The sequence below is a fragment of the Echiichthys vipera genome, assembly GCF_963691815.1.
Source record: "Echiichthys vipera genome assembly, chromosome: 3".
Classification (NCBI taxonomy): Eukaryota; Metazoa; Chordata; class Actinopteri; order Perciformes; family Trachinidae; genus Echiichthys; species Echiichthys vipera.
The window spans coordinates 25,290,949-25,316,476 of record NC_139828.1 but is presented as its reverse complement, the minus strand read 5'-3'; the positions used below and the strand labels follow the sequence as shown (position 1 = coordinate 25,316,476).

The following is a 25,528-nucleotide window of genomic DNA, read 5'->3' as shown; positions in this document are numbered from 1 at the left end:
GCTATACGAGCGCAGGAGTGCAACATTGATACACTGTAGCAAGTTAGCTGGTTATAATAGAGACCAGCTTAGACCACAACAACAGTGGTCTGGGACTGGACTGACTTTCTGCACTTTTCTTAGGAAGACTACTCGCCACCCTGGCCTCCTCAAGGTATCCTCACTGTTTTTGCCTCAGCTACACCGAGGAGGCTATGTTTGTTTTTTGCAGCTAACCACTTTCATGCAGTTAGCTTCGGCTGTAAGTGTATGTTTCTGAGATGCCACGTTAGCTCTCTAAGCTAACGTTAGCTCTATCTGACCGCCTCTCTTTCTGTTCTAGTGATATTAGAGAAAAACTGCGGAAGAAACGACGTGCTTTGCAAGACACTTTGGTAAAAAACAAACATGAGGACGACATTCAGGTACAGTCATAAAGCTCCTAAGTGAATATTACTCCAGATACACATATCGTACGTTGTTTCGGTGGTCTGACAGTAGCACCAGAGTTCCTCCAGCACAAACAAGCAGCAAGAGCCGTCGCCTTGTTGAGTCCTGCTGACACACTCAAAGTCAGGAACACAAGTGGAAGAGCTGCTAACGCTTTAGTAAATGTAATTATATACTTGATAGGCTCTGGTTCCGTCTACCAAATTGAGTGAGGAGAAACTGCAGACTACGATGAAGGTTGGTGTCAGCAGTAGATTTAATATTTAAAGTTGTAGTTTAGAGTCAGTACCATAGCCTGTAGGCTGTGTGCCCTCCTGTTTGTGCTGCTGGCTGCTCAACACTAATTTATTCCCTTCCTTCTTCCAACGAACCCCTTTCCAGCTGTGCTAAATAGCAGTGTGAATAGAAGTAGAGTTTGCAGAACGCAGTCTTGCTGTTGCTGTTTGTCATTTTTGTTGTATGTTACACCAGGAACCTCAAAGCAGTGAGGAAGACCCAGGAGAGACACTGAAACGCACACTAAGGGCTCAGAGACAGAGGCGGAAGAAAAGGGTACATCTTTCTCTCGCACCCTTTAATTGCATTATTACCTGTGTGCTAGTACAATCTCTGTCACAACAGTGTATGTGTACATCATTTTTCAATCTCTTGGCATATATTAGCTGCTTGACCAGTCTTCGGCTCAGGAGTCCCATGATGATGATGTGGAGGAGATCTCCACCATTCAGCACCACAGTGATGATGAGGGATCTGCTGAAAAGGCAGCTGACCCCGTGGTTTTGTCAAGACCTCCGACTGGTTCTCAGAGAGGTTTGTGTCCATGTTCGATCCCTTTATGCTTTTTGGTTGTTTAGGGTTGGATTGGAGTATTAAAACAGTACTGTGTGATTTGTTATTGTGCAGCATATAAGGATGTTGTAGTACAGAAAACTTTTTTCATCCAACAAATGACCTTAACTTCTCAAAAAACCACACAACACCTTGACCCTTGTGAAGTGACTATAAAAATGACAATATATCTGAATCATTAGGTATTGGGTAAACGGTGTCAGTAACAATACAATACTGCGTAATACATGTAATTATCAGGGTTCCTACACAGTATGGGAAAGTATGGATTTTAATTTGAGTAATTTCCAGGTCTGGATGAGTATGTAAAAAGGGAAGAGCATGTCTGTCAGTAGGGGTACCAGGTTTACAGTTATTAATTGCACTCTTGTAGCATTTAGCTTAAATAACCCTGGTTTGAAATTAAATGTACTTTTATGAGCTACAATAGGTATGTAAATATGTCTTGTAATTACTTGGCAACATAATGGCATACACAAAATTTGGATTTTAAAACCATTTATTTACATATACATCTATAAATTGGTATTCAGATGTTTAAAATTGACTGAAAAATCCTCTGAGAAGTCTGGAAATTTGAGTCTGGAGAAGTCTGGAATTTTGAAATGGAAAATGTGTAGGAACCCTGAATTCTTGTTTCATGATGTGCTTTGTCTTCTAGGTCTCTCCTCAAGAATCCAGGATACTCACAATTCTCAGCTTTTAGACAGTTTGGTGACACAACGCTTGGAAGAGAAACTGAGAGCAGCCAGAGTAAATACAAATGATTTTCTATTTGAATAATATTCTGAAAGATATCCTCTTCCAAAATGACCCGAACCATGTATAATCCTGGATGAAAAGTTTTGATGTAAAAGTATGGCCTCTCATGTTCAAGTCTAAAGGTGAGAGTCTTCAGCAGCAGGAGGCCTCTCTCGAGCCAGCCAGTCGCCTACAGAACCTCAGAGACAGAGACACTGTAACTAGGTTTGACCAAGAGGTAAGCATCCACCTCAACTGTGGCCGCATATGGTCCTCTAATCATGACTGTACCCAGAGCAGTGAAGGTTTAACTCCCAGTGTTTTACAGATCGATCCAGACAGAGCTGGCCGGCATGATGACCCTCTGGCCCTCAGCACCAGGGTCAAGTTCCGAGAATCAGCAAGACGAGTAAGGCTGGAGACAAGATTGCAATAATTTTAAGAACAAATTAGTTTTTTGTGTTTATGTATTGATCTTCTGAAAATACAGGCAGACACAGGCCTACCGACTGCAGAGGAAGCATACAATTTCTTTACACTAAACTTTGAGCCGGATCCACAAGATGGCACTGAGAAGAAAAGGGGGAAACATAAAAAGACAGAAGAGCAGGACAGGGATGAAGAAGAAGAAGCTGAAGAGCAGGAAGAGGATGAAGTTGATCATCAAGATGAAAATGAAGACCAGGTAAGACACTGACAATAACATCGCAAGAAATGATCTGTGTTTATCTTGATTATTTTCACCTGTTCCACAGCGGCAGTTGTATAAGGCTGGGGGAATTCCAAACACCTCATATTCTTCGTCCCTCCTTAGAGCGAAGAAGCTCCTCTTGTGCGAGATGACGAGGAAGACTTATTCGTCATCGAACAATCATCAAGAGACTTCCTGGAAGTGAAGAAAGCAGTGTATGCTGGGTACAGAAAACGTATTAATCTAGAGAGTGAACTCCTCTTTACGCCAAGTTTTCGAACAGGTATTCTTTAATGTACAAAACCATCTGATTCACACGTACCGCTTCCAAATGCTGTAATGTCAGCTTTAATATTCAGTTGAGGATATTAACTATCTTTAACCATTATTGCCACAGTCCCAGCCTCCATTAAACTGCCTGAAAACACGAAGCCTCGTTATCTGGAGGACGAGGGTCTGTACGTAGGGGAAAGGCCTCCCGTGTCCCTGACCAATGAGAACATTCTGGAGAACCGCATTTTGAAAATGGAGGAGGTAATCTGAACCAACATGCCAGACAGCTCAATAGTGTCACTGGCTCTGAATCCATGAATTGTTTCAAATTTATATATTTGAAAATTCCTTTATTCAGGGTAAGAAGTGGTTTGGAGATGACGGCAGGATCGTGGCTCTGCCTGACCCCATAAAGGAATCATCCACTAGACCACCTCTCTTCCACATGGAGGAGGATCTGGACCCTGCACTGCACACTGTGTACAGGAAGGTCAGACACACGCCCACTCTCATTTCGATCACTCCATTCATTTGCCACATCAAAAGCACCGTGCACATTCACACACTGGAAGTGTTGTGGCACCTACCTTTCTAACCCCTTTGCCATTTTGGAAAAAAAAAAAGCAGAAGGGCAGTTTGGCATTTGCTACAAAGGAATAGGGAGAGGAGGAAAGCCTTTGTTATCAGGGAATAGAGCAGAGGTGGAGGCTGACACATCTGTGATATCATCTCCACACACCATATCCAACGGGGCATTAAAAGAAGTACAAGATGTGAAGTTACCTTTTGAAGAAGAGCTCAAACTGACATTGAATTTTAACTCTTCATGTCTGCTTTTGATTGCTAACTTTATATCTTGAGCACTAAAAACGTGATTGCAGATATTAGGAAAGTGATAAAAATGCCAACCCCCATTCCATTAACCCACACTTGGAACGCACTTTTCTTATATTGCCTAGAAAGCAGTTGTCAGAACTAAGAGTATCCACAATTCACCACGGTCTGCTGCACTACACAAGTCCAGTTGGTGGTGAAAGAGCAGATATAGGATCTTGAAAGTTTGGAAAATGCTTAATTTGAGCCCTTATCTATTGAATGTTAGAAATACGCTTGAATTTAAATATAGTCGATGAAAAATGCTTGATTTTCAACATAATCTGGTGTTTCATCTACACAACCACTCATTTAAAGCAATTTTCTTTTAGTATTTTAAATGAAACAATCCTGTCTTGACACATTTGTTTGTTGTCTCCTGGTGTCTCATATTAAACAAAACATGCAATCAAAGTGAATATGAACAGCTCATAAAAAAATAAACAGTGACTATGGAATATCCATGAATTCCTGGGCATATAAGGGAATTTCTTATACCTTAATTTTTTAACAATTTTTGTAACAATTTAGATTAATATCATATGATTAATATAGGAATGCAACTAACGATTATTCTCATTATCGATTAATCTGTCTATTATTTTCCCAATTAATCATTTGGTCTGCAAAATGTCAAAAACCAGATGTCCCAAAGCCCAAGATGATGGTCGCAAATATCTTGTTTTGTCCACAACCCAAATATATTCAGTTTACTGTCATAGAGGAGTTAGGAAATATTCACATTTAAAAAGGTGAAATTAGACAATTTGGACATTTTCTTTCTCAAAGTTTAACTTCACCCACAGGTCTGATCCTAACTCTGCCCACTGCATAATTTTGAAAAATGAAACAAAGTGTGCACAGGGCTCCCATGGGGCGGAGAGAGGACAATGGGTGGGGGGCTGCCAACCTCATTTTAAAATTTGATGACAGAGACGTCCCAAGTGGTCGACTCTAACTCAGCATTGGACTTGCAAGGTTAGGGTTGATTTAAAACAGTAGATGGCACGATGAGATGTTTCCAACCAATGAAATTCCAATTTTTATACATTTGTTGAGAAATATCAACCAGCATTGGTGTGTTTTATCACTGTACATTCATATCATATTTACAGCTCAAACTGACTCAAACCAATTAACAAATTATCGAACGAATCGATTATCAAAATAGTTGGCAATTCATTTAATAGTTGAAAATTAATCGATTCATTGATTTTTTGATGCTGCTCGATTAAAGATTAAAGGCCTTAACACACCAGGGTGTTTATTTGTGAGTTTATTCGCATGTCAATATTATTTTTCCAACTGTTGTTTTTGTGATGAGTACTTTCACACAGAACACAAATATTATATGGAAATAAAGCATTAGATTTTTTCCTGAACATGCTAGATTGTCTGAGATTTCACACTGTGAAATAAAAGTGCCTTGATTTACTCTAAGACACTAAGACTGTACAAACCCTTGCTTTAGGGCAGACAATAATCAGCAGACATGTTAGATTAAGCGTGAATATTATTTTTACTGTCCAAATACTACAAAGTCATGACAGAACCTCCACAAATACATTTTGAATATCATATCGTTCTATCAAAGATTTTGAGAGATGTGTTGTGTCCTTTTTTTTTGTAAGATTTTTTTTTGGGCAGTTTTCAAGTCTTTATTAGATAGGACAGACAGAAAATGGGATGAGAGAGAGAGGGGGAGACATGCAGCAAAGATCCTTTTTAAACAATATCATGTTACGTCTCTTTTGTACTAAAGACCTACATGCTTCTATGTGCCTTTTACTCTCATCTGATAACCGTAATACTGTATGTCATTTAATAATGCAGAAATCAAATAAAATCTCCAAAACATCTGAGCTTGATCAAGAAATGTATTTGTTCGGATCCCTTACGTACAGCATAATTGGAAGAGCCAGGATCAGGCTGTTGAGTGCTGTCTTTGGATTCTGTGTTTTACATAAATGTTGGATAATGCATATAAAGGGTTTTAACTGTGTGGTGTGTAAAAGTTAAACTTACCTACTGATTTATACATTCTGGTTAGGTGTGTTTCTCAGCTCGGTGACAAATCATGAGTCAGATTGCATGGTCCATCTGCATCCTTATTGGAAGCACCTAATCCTAGACCTTATTCACACTCCTAAACCAATTAATCTTGCAATGGCATGACTCACCGCAGAGCCAAAATATGACAAATATGGAAACCCTGAAAAACCTGCAAGTTACACACACTGAAACAATGTTTAGATCCAGTACACCGGCTGGGTGCGTCTGCGTGGGGAAACCCCCCTAAAGAACTCTTCCCATGCTTTTTTTTTACTCTGGAGACGAGCACAGCTGCCACATTTGATCATCTAGGAAACAGAGCATTCATTGTAGTTTAATTGAGTGTTTATTTTACACTGTCATGCATGACTTTTCATTACAGCACTCCCTGATGGCGCTATCAATCTTGCCAACTATTTCATGCTTCCTTTAAGCCCGCACACATACTTGGATACACTCAAGCAAACCACAAGCACTGAGCACATTTCGTGATGAATATCATTTTTGTAGATTATTGTATGATTGATGATGTTGCTCTATCTGGCAGGCGCTGAAGTCCAAATATGCAAATTTGTATATCGCCGGTGCAGCGGACCCCGAGGGAGACTACCAGCTAGATGTTGATGTCTCCGGGCTGATCTTCTCCCATCACCCACTCTTCAGTCCTGAGCATGTCCTGGGAGCCCGTCTGGCTCAGTTGTATGATCAGTACCTCACCCGGCAGCACAATAATCTCACGGGACACCTGACCGACAAGGTCAACTTCATCAGCTGAATATTAAAGCTGTCACTGCAACTTTTTGTAACTTCCTTACATTCCTAAATACATCTAGAAATGTAATAATGCTATGTGTGTTCTGTGTCCTGTAGTTGAATGGATTGAGGAGTGCATTACGGAATATACTTGAGATCCATGGTGGGGACAGCCTTACTCAAGCCATGCAGCAGAGGATATCTCAGTACAGTCTGGAGGTTAGGTGAGTTCCCCAGATTTTGTTCCATCCAAGTCCTGTTCATCTTAGAAACCAGTACCCTTGAGCACCACGACCAGCAATACACCTGCTGTATGTTTTTCCCTTGAATATCACAGGAACACTCGGCAGCTGCGAGACAGCGAGCAGGAGAAAGACAGGACTCTGCTGAAGACTATAGTTAAATTGTGGAAAGAGATCAAGGCCCTGAGAGAGTTAAAGCAGGTTACCAACACGCCCTATAAGCTCTACCTCAGAAGGTAAATTACTCTGTGTAGTTAAACAGCTGGCCCATGTCTGTGATGATACATCTGCTGCTGCTTCATAGAACTGATTACTCATTCAATACACTCCTAACAAATGCTTGCTGAAAAATGTATTTTCTCATTATAGTGTTCTACAGATGTTGGTATCCTTTTCTTTGATGTGCTGTGTTTCTTTTTCTTTCAACCTCGCTCCAGGGAGCATGTGGACCGGGAATCAGATGAGCGAGAGTACGAAGACGAAATCTTGGCAGAGGTTTTTGAATTGGAGGCAGAGATCGAGGAGGATTACCAGAGAAAGCTGGTCGAGTACAAGAAACAGCTGGAGGAGTGGAAGCTCTGGAGAAGGAAACAGGTACCCAATAGAGCTAGACTGATAAATCAGCTATGATGATATTATCTTACTACACATACGTAGCAATATTCTGCAGTGCAAAAATAAATTAGGTTTCTGATAATTTAGAAACGAGTAGAGCTGGAATGATCGGATGACTAATCGATGAGTTGATAGACAGAAAAATACTTGCAAACTACTTTGATAATTGATTAAAAATTCAAATAAACTTTAATTCTAAAATGGCATCCTTTTCTCTGTTTTATCTCGTATATTAAACTGAATGGATTTGGATTTGGACTGACGATTAGAAAAAGACAATTTAAAGACAGAGTTGAGAAACTGAGATGGACATTTTTCACTATTTCCTCACATTTTATAGAACCTAGAAAATCGTTAGTTGCAGCACTAGAAACAAAAAAAAGCCTTTCCACCAGAGAGGTGGCTATAGATCTATACCTGCCTATTTAATATTTATTTAGCGTAGCTCAGTCAGACGGAGTTGGTCACTCTCTTACACTTGAATGTATTAATGTACAAGCTCAATCTATTAAGTAGAATCAACTTACCTATAATAAATGTATCGCATACAGAATCATAAACAACTGAAGTTCAAATTCCAGTTTAAAATCTATGTTTTCAGAAAGCCAAAAAGAAGAAGAAAAAGAAGAAGAAGAAAGGCCATGCACAGGATGACACAGAAGAAGAAGATGAAGACCAGGAGGTGAGTGAAACTGAAGGGCCCGTTGAAGAAGGCCCCCCAAAGCCACAGCCTCCAGAGAAGCCTGAGTTTAATTCTATAGAGCAGTGGGTCAGAGAGAAAGCCTCCAGGATACGCAGGAAACCAGGAGAATCCATCCTGATCCCTGAGCTGTCTGCATCTGGAAATATCACCGCCACTGAACTCTGCCTCAGGTACGAGCAGAAACACAAAGTTTTCACTTTTACTTTCTTTCAAGAGTTTAGAGTAAACATGTTGAAATATTGAAAAGAAGTGGATTTCTTATCTCACCCACTAGCAGATTTTGAGTAAGATGATAAATCCAACATGAAAGGACTTGTGTAGATGGACAACACCCTTATGTTATGTTATGTTATGTTATGTTATGTTATGTTATGTTATGTTATGTTATGTTATGTTATGTTATGTTATGTTCGTGGCACTGTGGACGTTCTTCATCATGTGTGTTTACTCCTTGCTGTAGGCTTGAAAAAGCGCGAAGAGAGGATGTTGCAAGGCGCTCTCTGTTTATCAAGATCCTATACAATGACAAAGAAGTCTCACGGACTGACAGCCGCTCCCTGAACACTGATTTCAGAGTGCACTTTGGCCAGATTTTCAACCTCAAGATAGTAAACTGTCCCCAAAGCATCAATTTGCAGGTACAGTACAGAGACATTTGCCATGCTGCCACTTTATCTAATCCACACACCTGCCTGATAAATTACTACATGAACTGTATTCCTTTCTTGTGTGTGTGTTTGTGTGTGTCGGTGTGTGTGGGTGTGGCTAGGTATTTGAGGAGATTGGCTCATCGTGCTCCCTCCTGGCTCAAGTGTTTGTTCCAGTGCCAGAAGCGTCAGTCTTGACAGGCAAAGTCCCTGTTGAGGAATTTGAGTTTAGCAGCAACCAGAGAGTGATGTGTGACCATGATGGTGTTGGAAGCGGTAAATGCCTTCTTTGACACACGCTCAGACCTTAAAACATCGCCACCCACAAATATATTCCCACTCAAGGACAACATCTATGTTTTGATGGGTTTCATAGCCTCACATTTGTTGGACAGGGACCTGTCATTTCAGTGATCTCTTCCTGTCTCTCATCCTCTCTGTATGCCTCGTCAGACTCGCCCTTCTCCTTGGAGGCTGATGGCAGTAACAAACAGACCTTGCACACCTCTGGAAAGCTGTCATGCTGTGTTTCTTGGGGGAGTGGGGAGGACGGTGTACCACTCGCCCCCCCTGTGTCTCAACAACCTGGTGGCATACACGGGTAATGTCACTTAAAGGGCAGTGCCGGTGGTTTTTGATGTTTTAGCCCATGAACTTCATATCCTGTCTGATTAACATCACTGGGGCCACATGCACATGCAACAGTGTGTCCAACACAGAAACCGGTATTAATAAAGGAAGAATGTACGGACCTCACACATGCTTCTGATCAGGCGTACACACGGTTTTAGCTGAGAAAGCTGAGGTGATGTATAATGAGGTGGAGATTAAATTTAAGTTGCGAGACAGGGAAAAGCACAGAATTCTGTAAAATGTCAAATGTGTATTTATGAGTCATCAATTTCATAATTTTTATTTACATTTGAGCATCATCGCCGTCCTTTAAAGTCTGTTTCAACATGAGGACTATGAACAAATCACTCTAATGAAATGCAAACAATCGTGTAAGGGCTTTGATGGGCTATGATTGAGATTTATAAAACAGAACCAAGCGTACGTGCGACTTATAAATCTGACAAAAAGAATGCGCAGATGCAAAGTTTTATGCATCTGGCCCCTAGTGTTTATATTCATGAATGTATATTCCTCGCCTCCAGGCAGCTAGTGATATCAGTTTATGTCAGCGTGATAGTTACTTGGCAACTTGCTCAGACTTGAATCTTGTTTGACACAGGTAATCAGTCATGTTAACCTCTTAGCCCTATTTTTGCATCAAAGGTTATGCAGCAGGGGTACGTTTCTGAAAAGTCCTCTATGTCGATGCACATGCATGGTTCTGTCAGCAAAAATAGACAGCGACAGTCAAATTGACATCACACCAACAACATTACACCTTTCACTACAGTTTTCAATATATCCGTAAAATAGGTCACAGACCTGAAAAAAACATGTATATATTGATTTTTCCACACTTAACACTTTCTATTTCCGTTTGAAATTAAAAGGCCTCTAGCATTTCTGTGAACACTGGAATCATTTCATTTGTTAAGACAAGGCTTTTCTTCTATTATTGATGGTCATTATCAAAAGCACACTCGGTGTGGAAGGTTTGGGCCTGCAGGCAGCCCAGCAGCAGGAACACTGTCTGTGTGGACACCATACACGTGCGAACTGCAGCAGTTCACAAGGCCGCTATCACACACACAGGTAGAGATAGACGGTCTGGCCTGGGCCTTAGTAATGATTACATGCAGTCTGTAGTTTATGTGCTAAAACATGATAAAACACCTGTATAGTCCTTTTAAGACTGTCCCTTGTCTGGAAAATGTTTTTTAGAAATATTAATCACTTTGCTTTTCTGTGTTTATAGTGGCCTGAGCCGTCTTGATGCTGTCACATATATTGGGGCATCTGGACTATATGACATGAAAAAAATTGGCGAGTGGGCCACAAAGTCACGACTGGACCCCAACGATCCAAAAAATGCCTCAATCATGCAGCTGCTAAAAGTGGGTATCAGAGTACAGTATTTTGCAGAAGCAAGAGGTCTGAACAATCCAGGAGACTTACGGTATCAAATAAAACGTGGCTTCTTGCTTTCTACCTGTGGTTCGCTAGGTGGCCAGTAGTGGAGAGGTAACAGCTCCAGAGTACTTCCGTCTAGAACAGCTGCAGGAGGAGTTTAACTTTGTGACAGATGAAGAGTTGGAGAGGTCCAAAAGATTTCGCCTGCTCACACTCAGGAACCAGGAAGTTGCAGAGTTTCGAAATTACAAGTGTGTTCCTGCCCTGGAGAGGGAGGTCACTGATAAAGTTTTCCAGGTCAGCCTTCCAAACATTTACTGTAATGCGGAATATTATTGATATGAGGATAAATTAGCTCTCCATATGAGGCTAATTCTTTTTTTTTTCTTTTGCTTAAAAATTATTCCAGGAATATGAGAAGAGGCTTAAAGAAGGAGAGACAGTTGACACTAAAGAACATCTGGATTCACACCGAGCCTTAGTAGCCAAATACCTTCAGAAGGTGAGTAGCCCGTCTGATGTAATCATGTTTGTATCACTCCAATCTTGAGCACATAAAAGCGCTAAGTGTTGATCTTGGCATTTTCCGCAGATCCGAGAATCGGTCATCAACAGATTTCTTCTTGCCAGACATCACTACCTTCTGTCTGACTTGGTGATAGAGGAGGAGATACCAAGCATTGGGTAAAACACTCCCCAAGGAGATACTGTCTGTCCCACTTTTAACTGCCATCTTTCACAACTGGCATTTTTTCCATGTTTGTGTTGTGCATATTACCATATTTTATTCTTTTCTGCCAATCACAAAATAGTAATTCAAGCATGTATGCATGTCATTTATCCTTTCTGTATGTCCTAACCTTGTTTCTGTTGTCAAAAAGACTTGAAAAATTAAAAAGAGTGCCTAAACTCAATTTTAGGAAAGGTTTAGATAACTTGGATTACCTTGAACAGTGGGGTTGACAGTTAAATCAACCTATCACAAACAGTGACAGGGCCTATATAAATCAGGCTGATGCAAGTATGTTTCTTGGCCCGGTGCTGCTTCAGTCTATTTGATCTGCACTCAACACGACATTCCCCTGGCTGAGTAATACTGTCCTCTGGAACTGCTCAAGGCAGTGTTTTGGAGCATGGTCCACAACATGTGGTCATGATAACAGAAACTCTGAACTGAATTTTAGTCTTTGATGGCATGTGTGCAGATTCAAGTGTCAGTGCCAATCACGCTGTCGGGTGTTACTTTGCACGTTTGTTTTCATTATAGAAAGTGAATGTTTTATAATCTTTTCTGTTCCATTTTCTGTTATGCATTTTTAACAGTGGTGCAGGTCCGGGGTATGAGCTTCTTTCTTTTTTCTCCCACCGTCTGTGTCTCCATTTCTCCATTTAGTTTGAACCCTGAGTACCAGTACAGTAGTGACCATAGACCATGTGTAGTATTCAGTCCTTTCAGGATTTTGCAGTTTATTTAACCAAAACAGTTTGAGGTTTTTGTGTCTAATCAAAAAATTCATTTAGTTACATTATGCATAATAAGACACACAATATAAAACACTTGTCTTCTTAATGGTCCCATTTTTCAACAGCTCTGCTATACCATAAAAGGTCAGGAAAATGAAAATGTTGAGGTTAACATCCCCAGTAGATTAGTATCAGTAGTTATTCATACAGTTGCAGATACCTTGAGGGACTGAGTACTGTTGGTGGTAATAATCCCATACTGAATGAAAAATATGTTTGATCTCTCGATACATTATTTGCATACAATCATCTGATATCTGAGATCTGATTTGCAGTCACTTGTTGGCTGTGACGAAATAATAAACAGCTGTTTGTTGTGACGATCAGGATTCTGGGAATGAACCTTTTCAAGCTGGCTGAACCAAAGCGGCCGCTGAAACCTCAGAGGAAAGAGAGAAAGAAGGTGACGGCTCAGAATCTGTCTGATGGAGACATTAAGCTGCTGGTCAACATCATCCGGGCCTACGACATCCCAACCCGCAGGCCACAGAATAAGTGAGTGCTCGGTGCACACACTCAAATTCAGAAAGTACATTGAAGACAGGTGATACAACATTGAACTTTGTGTGACTGGGTTATTGTTTCAGTAAACCAGGACAGTCGTCTCAGGGTGCCATCCAGGACAGTGATTGGCTCCTCGGCCAGGTACAATACACCTTAACTGTCCTTTACATGCTGATTGGCAGCAAAATCTTCATTGGCATGTGATCTACATTAGTTGTCTTGTGTGTGTATGTTTTTGTGTAATACAGGTACAAGTGAGGCCCTTTGTGGAGGTTTCCTTCCAGCGTACAGTACTTCAAACAACCACCGCTGATGGACCGAACCCCTGCTGGAACGAGGAGCTGCAGCTGCCGTTCAGGTGACAACTGTGTATTTCATGGCTTGACTTTTGTCTTTGATGATAAATGTTTACATCTGTGTTGTATGGCCAATTCCAAGTCAGCTTTATCTACTTACATGCCCTCCAAACATACAACTCTTTCCAGATACTCTAGTGCACTTAAAGGTCCCATAATGCAAAAAAAATATATATATATTTTATTTTTTATTTTTTATTTATTATAAAGCAGGTGGTGGTGCTATATAAATACTGTGAAAGTATCAAATCGCTCAATCAACAGAGAAATGCAGACAGTCCGTGCTCATAAAAGTTGTCTTTACACAAGCCGCCAGGACTTCTGTAGGGTTGTGATGTCACAACTATATTATAGCATATACGGTAGGTAGAAAGGGCTACTACAGTGTCGTTATGGTCAGACTGGGTTTTTTCAGGAGGGGGTCTTAAAGAGACAGGCACTAACAGAGTGTTTCAGACAGAGGGTGAATACAGGTATATTCAGTCAGACAGGATGAGAAAAATAATGTTTTTTTAACATTAAAGCATGAAAACACATTCTGTTGCGGTAGAAGCCCAAAATGCGGAAAGTATGAATCTGAAAATAGCATAATAAGGGACCTTTAACAAAGTTACATAACACCAACAAATGAGCTGAAATGTAAAACTGTTCTTTTTCTCTGCAGTGCCCCAAACGGTGACTACAGCGCTGCTGTCTTGCAATCAGTCAGAGACGAAGTCTTCATCAACATATTTGACGAGGTGGTTTATGAGACAGGAGTGGTGAGCAAAACATTTCCTCTCAACTCACCTCAGTAATTACATCAGAACATGTTTCTTGAATTATATTATTTGTTTTGTTTAACGCCCTTTGCTTCTCAGACTGACAAAGACAGAGGGAAATCAATACACACCCGAGTAGAGAAGCACTGGCTGGGCTCCGTCAAGATTCCTTTCAGCACCATTTATTCTCAGTCCAGGGTGAGAGTCTTTGTTGTCATGTATTAACTAACCGGGCGCAGTCGCCTTACCAATAGAGAAACACACTGACTACCTGACTTTTCACTGATTTTCCTTTTTTATGTTTTCATTCCACCGGATAGATTGATGGAACATTCAAGGTGAATACACCAGCAGTGTTGCTGGGGTACAGTAAGGAGCGGACCCACGGCAATAATGGTGGCTATGATGCTTTGCGGAGCCTGAGTGAGGGAGCATTCGTCACACTCTTCATCACCATTGAACCTCAGCTGGTGCCTGGAGAGTCTGTTAGGGAAAAGGTAAGTCACGTTGAAGTGCCAAGCTCAAGGATGGATCCTGCCCGGCCTGCATCCCCGCATGCTAGTTTGTCTTACAAGCAGCCAGTTCATTTCATTTGAGTTTCCATGTAAATGCTTTATCAGATATGTTTCATGTTGTCCATTGCATGTTATGCATGTTCATGTTATGCATCAATTTAATCATTTCTTATGTTTGTCATCCTTTTTGCTACTTTTTTGCTTTTACTCTGCAACATTTGCTAGATTAAGGAACTGAAGGTAACTGTCCATTCAAACACTCTTCTTTTTTTATTCACTTAACTCACCTGCCCATGACCGCATCATTTTTATTTTAAGGCACTTATTATTTAAGTTTTATTTACATAGTGCTGAGTGGTATTCTACTGATGTAACATTTGACCTTTGTATGCAGTTTGACAGCCAAGAAGAGGAGCATTTACTGCAGACTTCAGAGAGGTTTGAGAGGGATGCAGCTCAGGGCCACCCCGACCGACCCTGCCTTACCACCGTCATAGACCTCAATGGGAAGACGGTCTTCATCACACGTTACATTCGACCACTCAACCCCCCACAGGAGTTATTGGATGCCTTCCCCAACAATCCCCAGGAGGCCATGGTGAGTCACTTGATTGAAGTCACTGCAGAAAGGGGCTACTTTAATGCTCTTCAGAAGTAATCGCTTGTATTTCTAATTTGATGAGATTTACTGCAGTGACACGCTGACTCTTTCCTTACACAGGACCTGGTTGCCAGATTTGTCTCGCTCATCCCTTCTCTGCCAGACAGAGTTTCGTTTTCCGGTGCCTGCGATCTGTGGGCCACCTGTGATGTGAGTGAATCCTCCCTGAGGTATTGTGATTGGAAGAGAAGGTGAAATGCCCATCTTACAGTGACTTGTCCTCTCGTTTTCAGCAATTCCTCACCCTCCTAGCAGGAGATGAAGAAGAACACGCTGTACTGCTGTGTAACTACTTCCTGTCTATGGGCAAGAAAGCCTGGCTTATAATTGGCACTGCCATACCAGAGGTGTGTAGCAATCATTTGTTGACAACAATGCCCAAGTATGTAGTAGTAGAAATTAAAAAATATGTTTTGTTTTTTTACTCCTTCATTAGTTAATGGCCCCATATTATGTTCATTTTTCAGGCGTATACTTACTTTTTTCCAGAACATGCTAACATTCTAAAACCCTCTGTTTTAGCACCTGTCTCTTTAAGACCCCTTTCTGAAAAAGCCCAGTCTGCTCTGATTGGTCAGTGTTTTCGGATCTTACGCATCTGTGCTCTCTGTGTCTCTGCACCATCATTGTCATTGACTATAACATCATTGTAGCAGCACTTTCTGCCTATATATATATATATATATATATATATATATATATACAGTATATATATAGTATAGTATAGTATAGATGTGACATCACAACTGTACAGAAGTCCTGACGGCTCGTTTAAAGACACAGTTTCTGAATACGGGCTGTGTGCATTTCTCTGAGGATTTGATACTTTCACAGTATTTATATAGCATCTCCACCTGCTTTATAAAAAAAAGACATGGAAATCTAATCTTTTACAGTATGGGACCTTTTAATAAGATGACAGTCTCTCTGGTATGGACGTGTTTAAAAACTAATAAAGAGCTTTCGGGTTTTTCTACAGTAGCTCTAAGATTTCCGATCTCTTTATTTCTCAGGGACCCACGGCATACGTCTTGACCAATGAGCAGAACCGCTACCTGTTCTGGAATCCCAGCAGTGGTCAGCACTATGGACAGTATGACACCTTCTGCCCACTGCAAACAGTTGGTTGCCTGGTCAATGCTGAAAATGTGAGTGAAGAGAGAGCAACTATATGACATCAAATCACCAGTTCATGATGTGGTGTTTAAATCTTCATTATTTAAAGTAGTTTCCTTTAGACTGCACTAGATGACTTAATTTTCTTTGATTTATTTTTTCATTCAGGTGTGGTTCAACATTCAAGAATATACGTCCCCAATGACAATGATTTTTGACACCACAAAAGCCAACATGTGGAAGCCGTTTTTCTCCCGATCCTTCTCTAACTCTGGGCTGTCGAGTGTCCAAGCAAGTGTTCCACATGTGTTTATAATCTTGTTAAATGTTCAGTGGTTGTATTTGTATTTTATTCTAAACCTAATTGTCTTTAGCCAGAGGAGCTGGTATATCGGCGCACAGACAAAGCAGCTGCAGCAGAGCTTCAGGACAGGCAAGTTAAGGTGTCGTGGTGATTTGTTCGGCTACAGTTACGCACGAGACAAAACATTTACCGTCTCACTCTCCATAGAATTGAGAAGATCCTGAAGGAGAAGATCATGGAGTGGCGCCCTCGTCACCCAACACGCTGGAACCGCTACTGCACCACTACCCTGAAACAATTCCTGCCCAAACTGGAGCAGAGTGGGGGGCGGGACGTGTCTGAGGGGCACCGCCACGAGTTGCAGAGCCTGCTGGGAGACAACAGGGTGAGTCTGAAATGGGAGCGCCTGGAAAAGAGAGTCATTGAATGATGTCACCAGTGATCAAGCTGTCATTTCAATGATGGAATATTCTCCGCTCTGCAAAGAAAATGTCATCTGTCAGAATGCACATTAATGACACATTAATATTAAAAACTGCTATCATTAATTACCACTAATAGGCTTGTTTTCCTTTTTAGATTTCAGGATTCCCCCTGAATCTGCCTTTCTCTGAGATCCGGCCCATCATAGAGGCAGTGTACAGCACTGGAGTTCACAATGTTCAGGCAACAAATGTGGAGTTTGCCTTGGCCGTGTATGTGCACCCCTACCCTAATAACGTCCTCTCTGTGTGGGTGTACCTGGCCTCACTGTTGCGCTCATGATACAAGAGACATCTCATCTTACTGTGGATCACTGCTTTTGTACATGAATGAGTTTTAGCCTTATTCAATGACTGTAATTACATTACGCACACAATGTTTGCACATTATTGTATATGTGATGTCCATATTGAATATCAAGTAAATGTTGGTAATACATGTATCCGTTTTATATCTGATTTTATAATCCAATACAATAACTAATAAATGTAAATACCAAATTTCTGAGCCTCATAATGTTCAGTTGTTCTTTGTCTGGCCTACATGCTGAGATAAAGCCTCCCACGCTGAAAGTCATGCCCTTCCCCTATCTAGATCTCAATTAGGAGATATAATCCCAGAACGGTAGTCTTAAATTTCCAGACCACACTCCAGCAAGACTATAGCTGGTGTTGCTGTTATATTGAAATGTGTTTTCAATATTTTATTAATCTATGTTAACACATATGGAAGAACAGACAAATGTATAGAAACAACTTGCACTTCAATCTAAAACCACTGTGAAAAACATTCTAAAACCAATACAGTTAAGAAAAATCAACACCAACAAGAAGATGATTAGTCTTCACAAAAATATTTATTGCAGGGCTGTTGGATTGCATTCAAATGTACAAATGTATGTAATTAACTGACGGCTCAGTACACAGGGCTCTTGAAATGTTTTCTATTGTTTTTTTAAATGTTAAAACACTAAAATGCCGTAAGTTTTTCATTTTCCACTTCTCTTAATTGTGTTCACAAAAATAACTAAAATGAGCAACGACAGAGATTTAAACCCCAAGATATTTTTATTGGTCTGTTTATGAATTGAACATTTCCAATAAGACTTTTGAACAAGGACCTACATCTTGCTGCAGAATAATTAAAGATAAGGTCAAATCTACTGAAAACGGGCTTTTCCCAATCTGACGTGCAATTATTCCTTATCCCCACTCAATTTCTCTAAAAGCCCCTTAGTGTAAAAAACCCCTCTTATATGAACATTGGTCCATTTTCCCCCCATAGCATTGGAGTGCATAAAGAAAAACAAACGCTTGTTTTGGTGACTGAACATCTGGTATCACAAAGTTGAGCAAAACGGATAAGCCTACACTGAAACATCATGTAGCAATTCCTATGTCTGTACATCCTTTACGCAGTGAGTTAATGGTTGCCGTGCCAGCCTCAACAGGGAACTGAACATCACTGACCTGTAGCCATCAACAACAGGAGCTAAGCAATCTGCTCCCGTTTCATTTTCCACATCACCCTCTCAAATAAATGACCACGTTTGTTTAATGTATAGTGATGTCAGGTTACACTATGCTCAATATAAGTGGATCAACTAAACACAGCAGCCGGAGAAGACTTTTATAAATCACTATAGTTTTAGTGACAAAGGAAACCTGGTTGAACTACAGAAAACACAAAGTGTACTTGGTGTTAATGCTCTCTAGTTCTTTTTTTTAATTTTTCAAAAGAAGTACATTTTCATCCACTTCAAATCCATTATCACCCCCCTTTGTTTTCCTTTTCGAAAGGATTTTTTTCCATTTAATATACAGTAGATGGAAATGGAAAAAACAACAAAATTACAGTTTCATCCAGAAACATTTTTGATGTGACATAATATACAGCAACCGGTATTCCCAGGATAAAGTGCAATAAAAAAGGAGACGTGACATTTTAGGAGAACGGTGCTTGGCAGGATCACTCTCCAGAGCGACAGCAGGCCCTGAAACCACACTGCAGGTTCTGGCAGCCGCTGGCCGTGTCGGCGTGAGGACCTGGAGAGAAACACCGCACAGTGGTCATCGACTGAACTACGTGCCATAGAACAAACTAAAGAGCTTATGCATAACTGTACATACACAATTTACACCAGTAAAACACCATATTTCAAATAAATAAAAAGTTTGGAATACTGATGGCATCATACAGGCTACTGTAACGCCTACTTACCTTCCACCTCAGAACCATCTGTTACTTACACTAAGACACAGGCTATGCAGGTGGGTTAGTGATATTTGTTACAGTTGGCACACATTACAATAGATTTACCATGATATATTCACATACATTTTACCATAACACAGCCTATTTCCAAAGCACTTTACTAGCATAAACAATTGTGTTCCAGAGGGGAAAAGGGACCCCTAACAGTTTCACTTGTGAGTGTTACCGTTGATGTTGTCGCAGTAATAGAAGTGCTCATCATTGAGCGAAGGACAGGCTGACACCAGCTCCTGCAGCCCCACCTCAGTGATGAGGAGGCAGCCAGACAGGTTGAGATGCTCCAGGAAAGGAAGCCCTCCACGCTGCGACAGAGCTCTGAAACACAGTGCAGCCTCGTTACAGGTGCAGGCAACATGCACACCTAGATGAACGCTGATAATCCAGTCTTTACCTAATGAAGGCAAAACTATAGCAAATGTAATGCACAATGCCTTGCTCTAGTAATCAGCATTTAGGTTATAATGATAATAATGGAAACATAACTTAAGCTAATTTTCCATTTCATTTAGCCATGTAAATTTAAAAAATCATACATCATCGCCCCAAAACTGTGTATGTGAAAAAGACAGTAGACGTGAGCAGTTTACCCATATAATTGTGCTTGCAAACATGACATCACCCACACAAGTTATAACACCATTCCTTTTTTTACTAGCACTGAATGAAAACACGTGCATTGTATTTTTCAGCTGATCAAGGATGACATCATTCATCTCACTGTATCACATCAGTTTCTGAAGATACTAACCTCCCATATAAATCCATTTAAACCCAGGTTTGTATGTGAAATTCTGCCTTTTCAAGTGTAAAAGGAGTGCATTTGTGTGGAAAACAGCAACATATGATCTTTACCTCAATCCCAAATCTGTGACTTGGTAACATCCAGAGAGACTGAGAAATCTCAGTGAGCGTTTTGCCTCTGACTGATCAGTCCTGTTTTCCCGCTCCAGGCACTGCAGGCCCCTGAATGAGGAGCATTTAGTCCGAAACTCTGCAGTGCTGCTTCTGGTTGTGTGGCTGCCTGACTCGCTCTGAGGCCCAGTAAAAGTCCTGTGGGCCATGTCACTGGTGCAGCAGGTGGAGTGACCACAAAACATTTCCCCAGACATGGCATACTGCTGATGCAAATAGGAGGCGTTTGAGCCAGTCCTGTGCCCACGCCTCCTGCTCCTCCTGCAGCAGCACGAGCTTCCCACAAGCTGTGTCTCTACAAAGCTTTGTGCTTCAGGAAGAGACATCCCACCACGACGGCTCCACTCTGCAGCATCTTCAATATCAAGGTCTGAGGGGTCCAGGACCCACACCTGTGTGGGGTTGCGGGCAGCTCCCCATGGGCCAGTCCCCGACTTGAAAACGATGGCCTGCCGCTTCCCCCCGACTGGGTGTAAGTTTCTCCCTTCCATAAGTGTGATGGGTATCGGGGAACTTTTAAGAAGCTTGGCTCGTCGGTCTGAACGTTTGTCAAAGCAGGTGGAGGACGTGAGGTCGCCCAACCCAAAAGACAGTTTCTTCATGGTGTGATCTGTAATCTTCTCACAGCCTGACAAGTCCAGGTGCTCCAGAGAGAGACAAGCTCCGAGAGATGACCAGCTGAAAGAGGGAGGATAGCAAGAACATTGTGATGAGTACAGAGTTTTCTGTACATAAAAAAAAAAGAAGAAGAATTGACCAAATGGCATTTTAGAAATGACTTATTATTTACCTGTCAAATGCACAATCTGTCACATCAGTCTGGGTCAGGTCCAGGTGAATTATATTAGGGCAGAGACTGAGGATCTGACGCACCTGAAAAGAGGACACAAGTATGACAGTTTAGACTCGACACAGTCTTCAAATTAAGTATTGTGCGATTTAAGTGTCCGAATAAAGAATCTGTGGTGCATACCATTTTACTAGAGACTGTAGAACTGTACGCCAGGACAATTGACTTGACAGACGGACCCACAGCTGGCAGGAGGTTGTGGATAATCCCATCCAGAAGCCTCTTCTCTCGCTGAGCAGTGTTAATTGCCAGGGAGCCCTTGGAATGGCCCGACACATCTAAAAAGACAACAGCAAGAACATGGATGATGCAGTTTACTCAGTTCAGACTTCATTTTAATCACCTTCAAAAATGGACTATTGGCACAACCCATGGCTATGCTGCAGGCCCTAAATTAATTCCCCAGTGCAGCCAGAAAAAGAAGGTGAATAAAGGTAAATTCACAAGAGCATGTGAACGAATGTGGAGCAAACACATTCAGATTTGATCGAGCAATACTAGTTTATTACCTTATATCAACAAACTTATATTATACATTATATTTGAAAAGATACATTTAAGTAGACTTTTTAGGTGCCTAATCTGTTTATGACATAAACTCTCTTTCACAGCTGACCAGTGTAAACAAATACTTAAGTATCTTCCCAATTTTATCTTTTTCTTAGCTTACCAGACTCATCAACATCAGCATCCTCATCCCATTCCTGATAGGCCCGACCCTCATTCTGCCGACTCTTCACCCACTCCTCATCTGGCTCCTGGTCCAGATCCTCAGGGGTGCCACTATAATAATCACCTACATTAGAGAGATACACATATTTTAGCAGTGCATCACCACTACATACTTAAATGAATGTGACTGTTTTTTCGCAGGGAAAATTTAGCTAAGAAAACAATATTTTGTTCCTTAAGGTAAGCATCAGCTATGAGCAGCCTACCTCTGGCCCACCGCACAGGGTAGAGGTGCCTCCACAGAGAGCCAGTCTTGGATAGATTTGACCAAGAGCTGCACACTTGACTGCAGTGACATAGATCTTCAGGGCCCAAATAGTGGAAGAGCCTCAACATGATTTCTGTAGGAAGCTGGGAGATGTGGGTTGAAGAATTCCTGTTCTTTTCCAGTTCTGAGGAAGAGGACAAAACGCCTTATAACAAAAATTGTATTCAAATACTGCTGTTAAAAAAGCCTATTGTACTTCAGGACAACACTATATACACACATTTTTTAGTTGTTTTGTTCATAAAATGCCTAATGTTACTTATGACTTCAAGGTAGTTTGCATAAAAAGTAGTTTTAACATTTAGGAACATGACATTAACTAACCATAGTCTGTCTTCTCATGGTCGGCATATTTAAAGGCTTTCTGCAGCTCCTCTGCCTGGCTCCACAAACTGAAGCCCTTCAGCACCTCAGCTGCACAGTCCCATTGGTGCTGGCTGCAGTGTTGTGCTATCACCTGTTTTTTGATGTCTTTGAGCTCCTCGTAGGTGAAGTACTGCATAAGCATAGGCTGAAACACCTGTAACAAATCTCCTTAGTTTATAAACCGCTTGCATCAGTGCAGTTTACTCGGGTATGAGCAAACACGCTTTATAATGTGTCCTTGACTCTATTCCTGAAAAGTTTTTTATTTTGCTTTGTTGTTTAGGAATACAATTGAGTCTTACCCATTGTTTGTGGAATGAATTAAAATATATTCATGTTAATAAAAAGAAATTTGAACATCTTATACCTCTTCTTCTTCCTTCATGTGGGGCAGAAAGTCTTGTGTGAAAGCTTCTAGTCTCTCCTTCAGCTGCTGGGCATAGTTAAGCTGCTCATATTCACTCTAAAAACACATAACAATTATTCAGTCATGGAATCTCTTAAAAAACATGGCAGTTGAGACTTTTTAAAACCAGTCTAAAACATATATTAGTTCAACAAGGCCAGCTCAATTACTAGAGAGTCTACAACCTTCTCAGATCTAATATTCTGCAATGTCTCTTTAACAACTGAGGAAAAGTCAAAATAAGGTCATCCAACTATTAAACAGTGTTACTTATCTCATGAGAAACACATTTCCCCTAGGACAATTTATGATCTCAATCCAAAGCTACAGAAGCTTCCTTTCTGTTTTACAAACTGACCGGGGCAGAGCGGAAGTGAAGATTTACACAATCGCATCATTCTGGAAAGCCCATTTTTAATTTGCCCGGGGCGTGAGAGAGAACAACAACTCTAATCTCTTGTTAAGCAGTTCACAAAAACAAACCCGCCTTTATTCAGCAGACTTCTTTCAATAGTGACAGAAACTTGGTTTTTTACAAGTTTTATAAAAACGGTGCAACAATTTGTAAAATTGTTTTAAAACGATACAGATTCATTTCCATCTTTACAATTAACGTATATATGAAAACCAACAATTCTGATGTTGTTGCCGTTGGTACTGCAATCTTTGTGTAGCTAACATAATAGTTATTCTAATGACAGAGTGTTACCCAACCATTGAGCATTAACTATCTACTGACCTCTGCAGATCTCAAATATGTTTTCCCTTCAAGTTAAAGCTAGGTGCAACTACAGTAAAGGTGCAATTGAGGGCCATGGCAAGACAATAAACTATTCTGTAAAGCATCCATGCATATTTACCTTGACGTTGTGCAAGCCTTTTTCAAAGAGGGACAACATCTCAGAGAGTTTGTTGTCCGAGTGCACATTGTACACAGTGCAGCAGCGCTGTTGCAACAGGCCGATGATGTACTCGTTCTCAATTTGTTCATGCATTTTGAACTCCTTAAAGGTGGCGCACAGTGACTGGAGGAATGAGCGGAAATCATTGTTGTTGGAGAAGTTGGTTTTGGACAACTGTGAAAAACAACGAAAAACGAATTTATTATAAAGTGTAACGTCATTTAGGAAAGGTGATGATGTCAAAAATGAAATCATTAACACTTCTGCTGCTACCATTAGGTGATAATAACTCTTAGTTCTTACATGAGACCCAACCTCACTACATAGACAGCTAACAACACAGCAGCTGTCTGCGTAGTTAACGTTAGCACACACACGCAGTCAATTATGCTAGTGTTGCATATTTTATCTGAAAATGGTCGAGATTTTAACAGACAGCCTGGGAAATTACAATGTTGTACAGTTTGTGCTAACAATGGAAAATCTGTTGTGATGCTTGAAGCATGTTGCATAACGAGGTATCTTATAAGAGAGTTAAGCTAGCTAAACCAGTTAGCACACCGTAGCTGTGTAAAGGACTTGTTCTTTACTGAGTATTAAAAGAAACCCAAAATATGCTTCAACGTGCCGCTGACGGTAACGCCACGTACATAACCACGGAGCTAAGTTACAAAACGATATAGTGAGACAGTCATCAGATAGTTCATCTGCTACGACGAGTCCAGCCTGAGTGCTACAGGCACGGGCTAGCTCGCGTCCTGTCGTCCGTTGGCCGTAACCCGACAGATATTCATTTGTAAAACTCCACATTAACGACAGACTTTTATTAATACACACCTTATCGCAGTATAGGCCCACCAGCTGCTTCATTCGCCAGTGCGGGCCAGTAAAAACATCCACCTCGTCCGGAAAGGGGGCCATCTTTACACACTGAAGCTCAGTGCGTCATCTGCACAGACGCAGATACAATCACACTAGGAGGCGTGCACGAGCTGCTCACGTGACCGCACGTTTAAAAAATGTTTTTATTGAAAATATTCCATAAAAACATCACTTTTCTCGCATGCTCCAGAGTTATACACACTACCGAAATGTATATCTAAATGTTGAAATAATAATAACGTGAATTCAAATGTACAAAGACAGTAAAACATTAAAAAGGAGTGAAGAAAAACAAAAATGTACGGGGTCTGCTAAACGAAGGGAGTGCATCTGAAATAAATAATCTTTGAAGTTTTTCATACTGGTTGAATATGATTAAAAATGTAAAATCATTTTAAATTCAAAAATATAAAAGGAGGCTAGTTGGTTGAGCAAAATATTTTTTGGGGATATAGTATTTCGCTAAGAAAATGATCAAATGAATTATGTCAATTTATGTAAATATTTAGGACCGTTAAGAATTAGTTATAAATCCACCATTGTTAGTATTACATTTTTACAAAATATTTTGAAAGGTACTTTTGTAAATCAAACCAAAAAGAAGTAGTGAAAAACTTTGTACTGTATTGATGTGAATTCATGTCTTTTTTCTAACTCATTTTCACATAATCGTTCGTCATTTACGGATAAAGTGTATTTAGTTTGTCAAAAGTGCAGCAAAGGTGCTCGCTACACTTCCACGATGTGGGTCGTTGCTATGGAAAATGTCCACAGCAACAGTACCATTGGGGGCGGCGACTACGACCGTCACTCAGCGGG

General features: G+C 40.7%; 2 protein-coding genes across 2 annotated transcripts; one reads left to right on the top strand and one right to left on the bottom strand.

Annotated features, from left to right (window-relative positions):
* Positions 1-4: 4 nt before the first annotated feature.
* Positions 5-17,399, top strand: cc2d2a (coiled-coil and C2 domain containing 2A; the record flags this gene model as incomplete). Its single annotated transcript, XM_083940309.1, has 36 exons — positions 5-154; positions 323-981; positions 1,092-1,239; positions 1,940-2,031; positions 2,156-2,257; positions 2,348-2,428; positions 2,510-2,704; positions 2,834-2,993; positions 3,108-3,244; positions 3,342-3,473; positions 6,456-6,665; positions 6,779-6,885; positions 6,999-7,139; positions 7,341-7,497; positions 8,120-8,391; positions 8,682-8,859; positions 8,991-9,144; positions 9,322-9,469; positions 10,739-10,877; positions 10,987-11,190; positions 11,303-11,395; positions 11,486-11,577; positions 12,745-12,912; positions 13,005-13,062; positions 13,170-13,279; positions 13,942-14,038; positions 14,138-14,236; positions 14,359-14,535; positions 14,948-15,151; positions 15,275-15,364; positions 15,448-15,561; positions 16,228-16,362; positions 16,499-16,625; positions 16,709-16,763; positions 16,842-17,019; positions 17,214-17,399. The coding sequence occupies exons 2-36, from the start codon at positions 889-891 to the stop codon at positions 17,397-17,399; spliced, it is 4,833 nt and encodes a 1,610-aa protein (XP_083796435.1). The 5' UTR covers positions 5-154; positions 323-888.
* A 585-nt stretch (positions 17,400-17,984) lies between these two features.
* Positions 17,985-24,751, bottom strand: fbxl5 (F-box and leucine-rich repeat protein 5). The gene is made up of 11 exons (XM_083911216.1): positions 24,665-24,751; positions 23,786-24,001; positions 22,887-22,982; positions 22,478-22,673; positions 22,092-22,277; positions 21,824-21,949; positions 21,277-21,431; positions 21,094-21,176; positions 20,244-20,981; positions 19,558-19,706; positions 17,985-19,162 (listed from the first exon to the last, which is right to left on the bottom strand). Exons 1-11 carry the CDS (start codon positions 24,746-24,748, stop codon positions 19,086-19,088), a joined length of 2,106 nt encoding a protein of 701 aa, XP_083767342.1. The 5' UTR covers positions 24,749-24,751; the 3' UTR covers positions 17,985-19,085.
* Positions 24,752-25,528: the final 777 nt, after the last annotated feature.

Coding starts and splice junctions, on each gene's coding strand:
- fbxl5 (XM_083911216.1), bottom strand. CDS start 24,748: ATGGCCCCCTTTCCGGACGAGGTGGATGTTTTTACTGGCCCGCACTGG. Junction 21,950..22,091: donor CCCTGTGCGGTGGGCCAGAG/GTAGGCTGCTCA, acceptor TCTCTAATGTAG/GTGATTATTATAGTGGCACC. Junction 21,432..21,823: donor TGCTGATGTTGATGAGTCTG/GTAAGCTAAGAA, acceptor TTGTCTTTTTAG/ATGTGTCGGGCCATTCCAAG.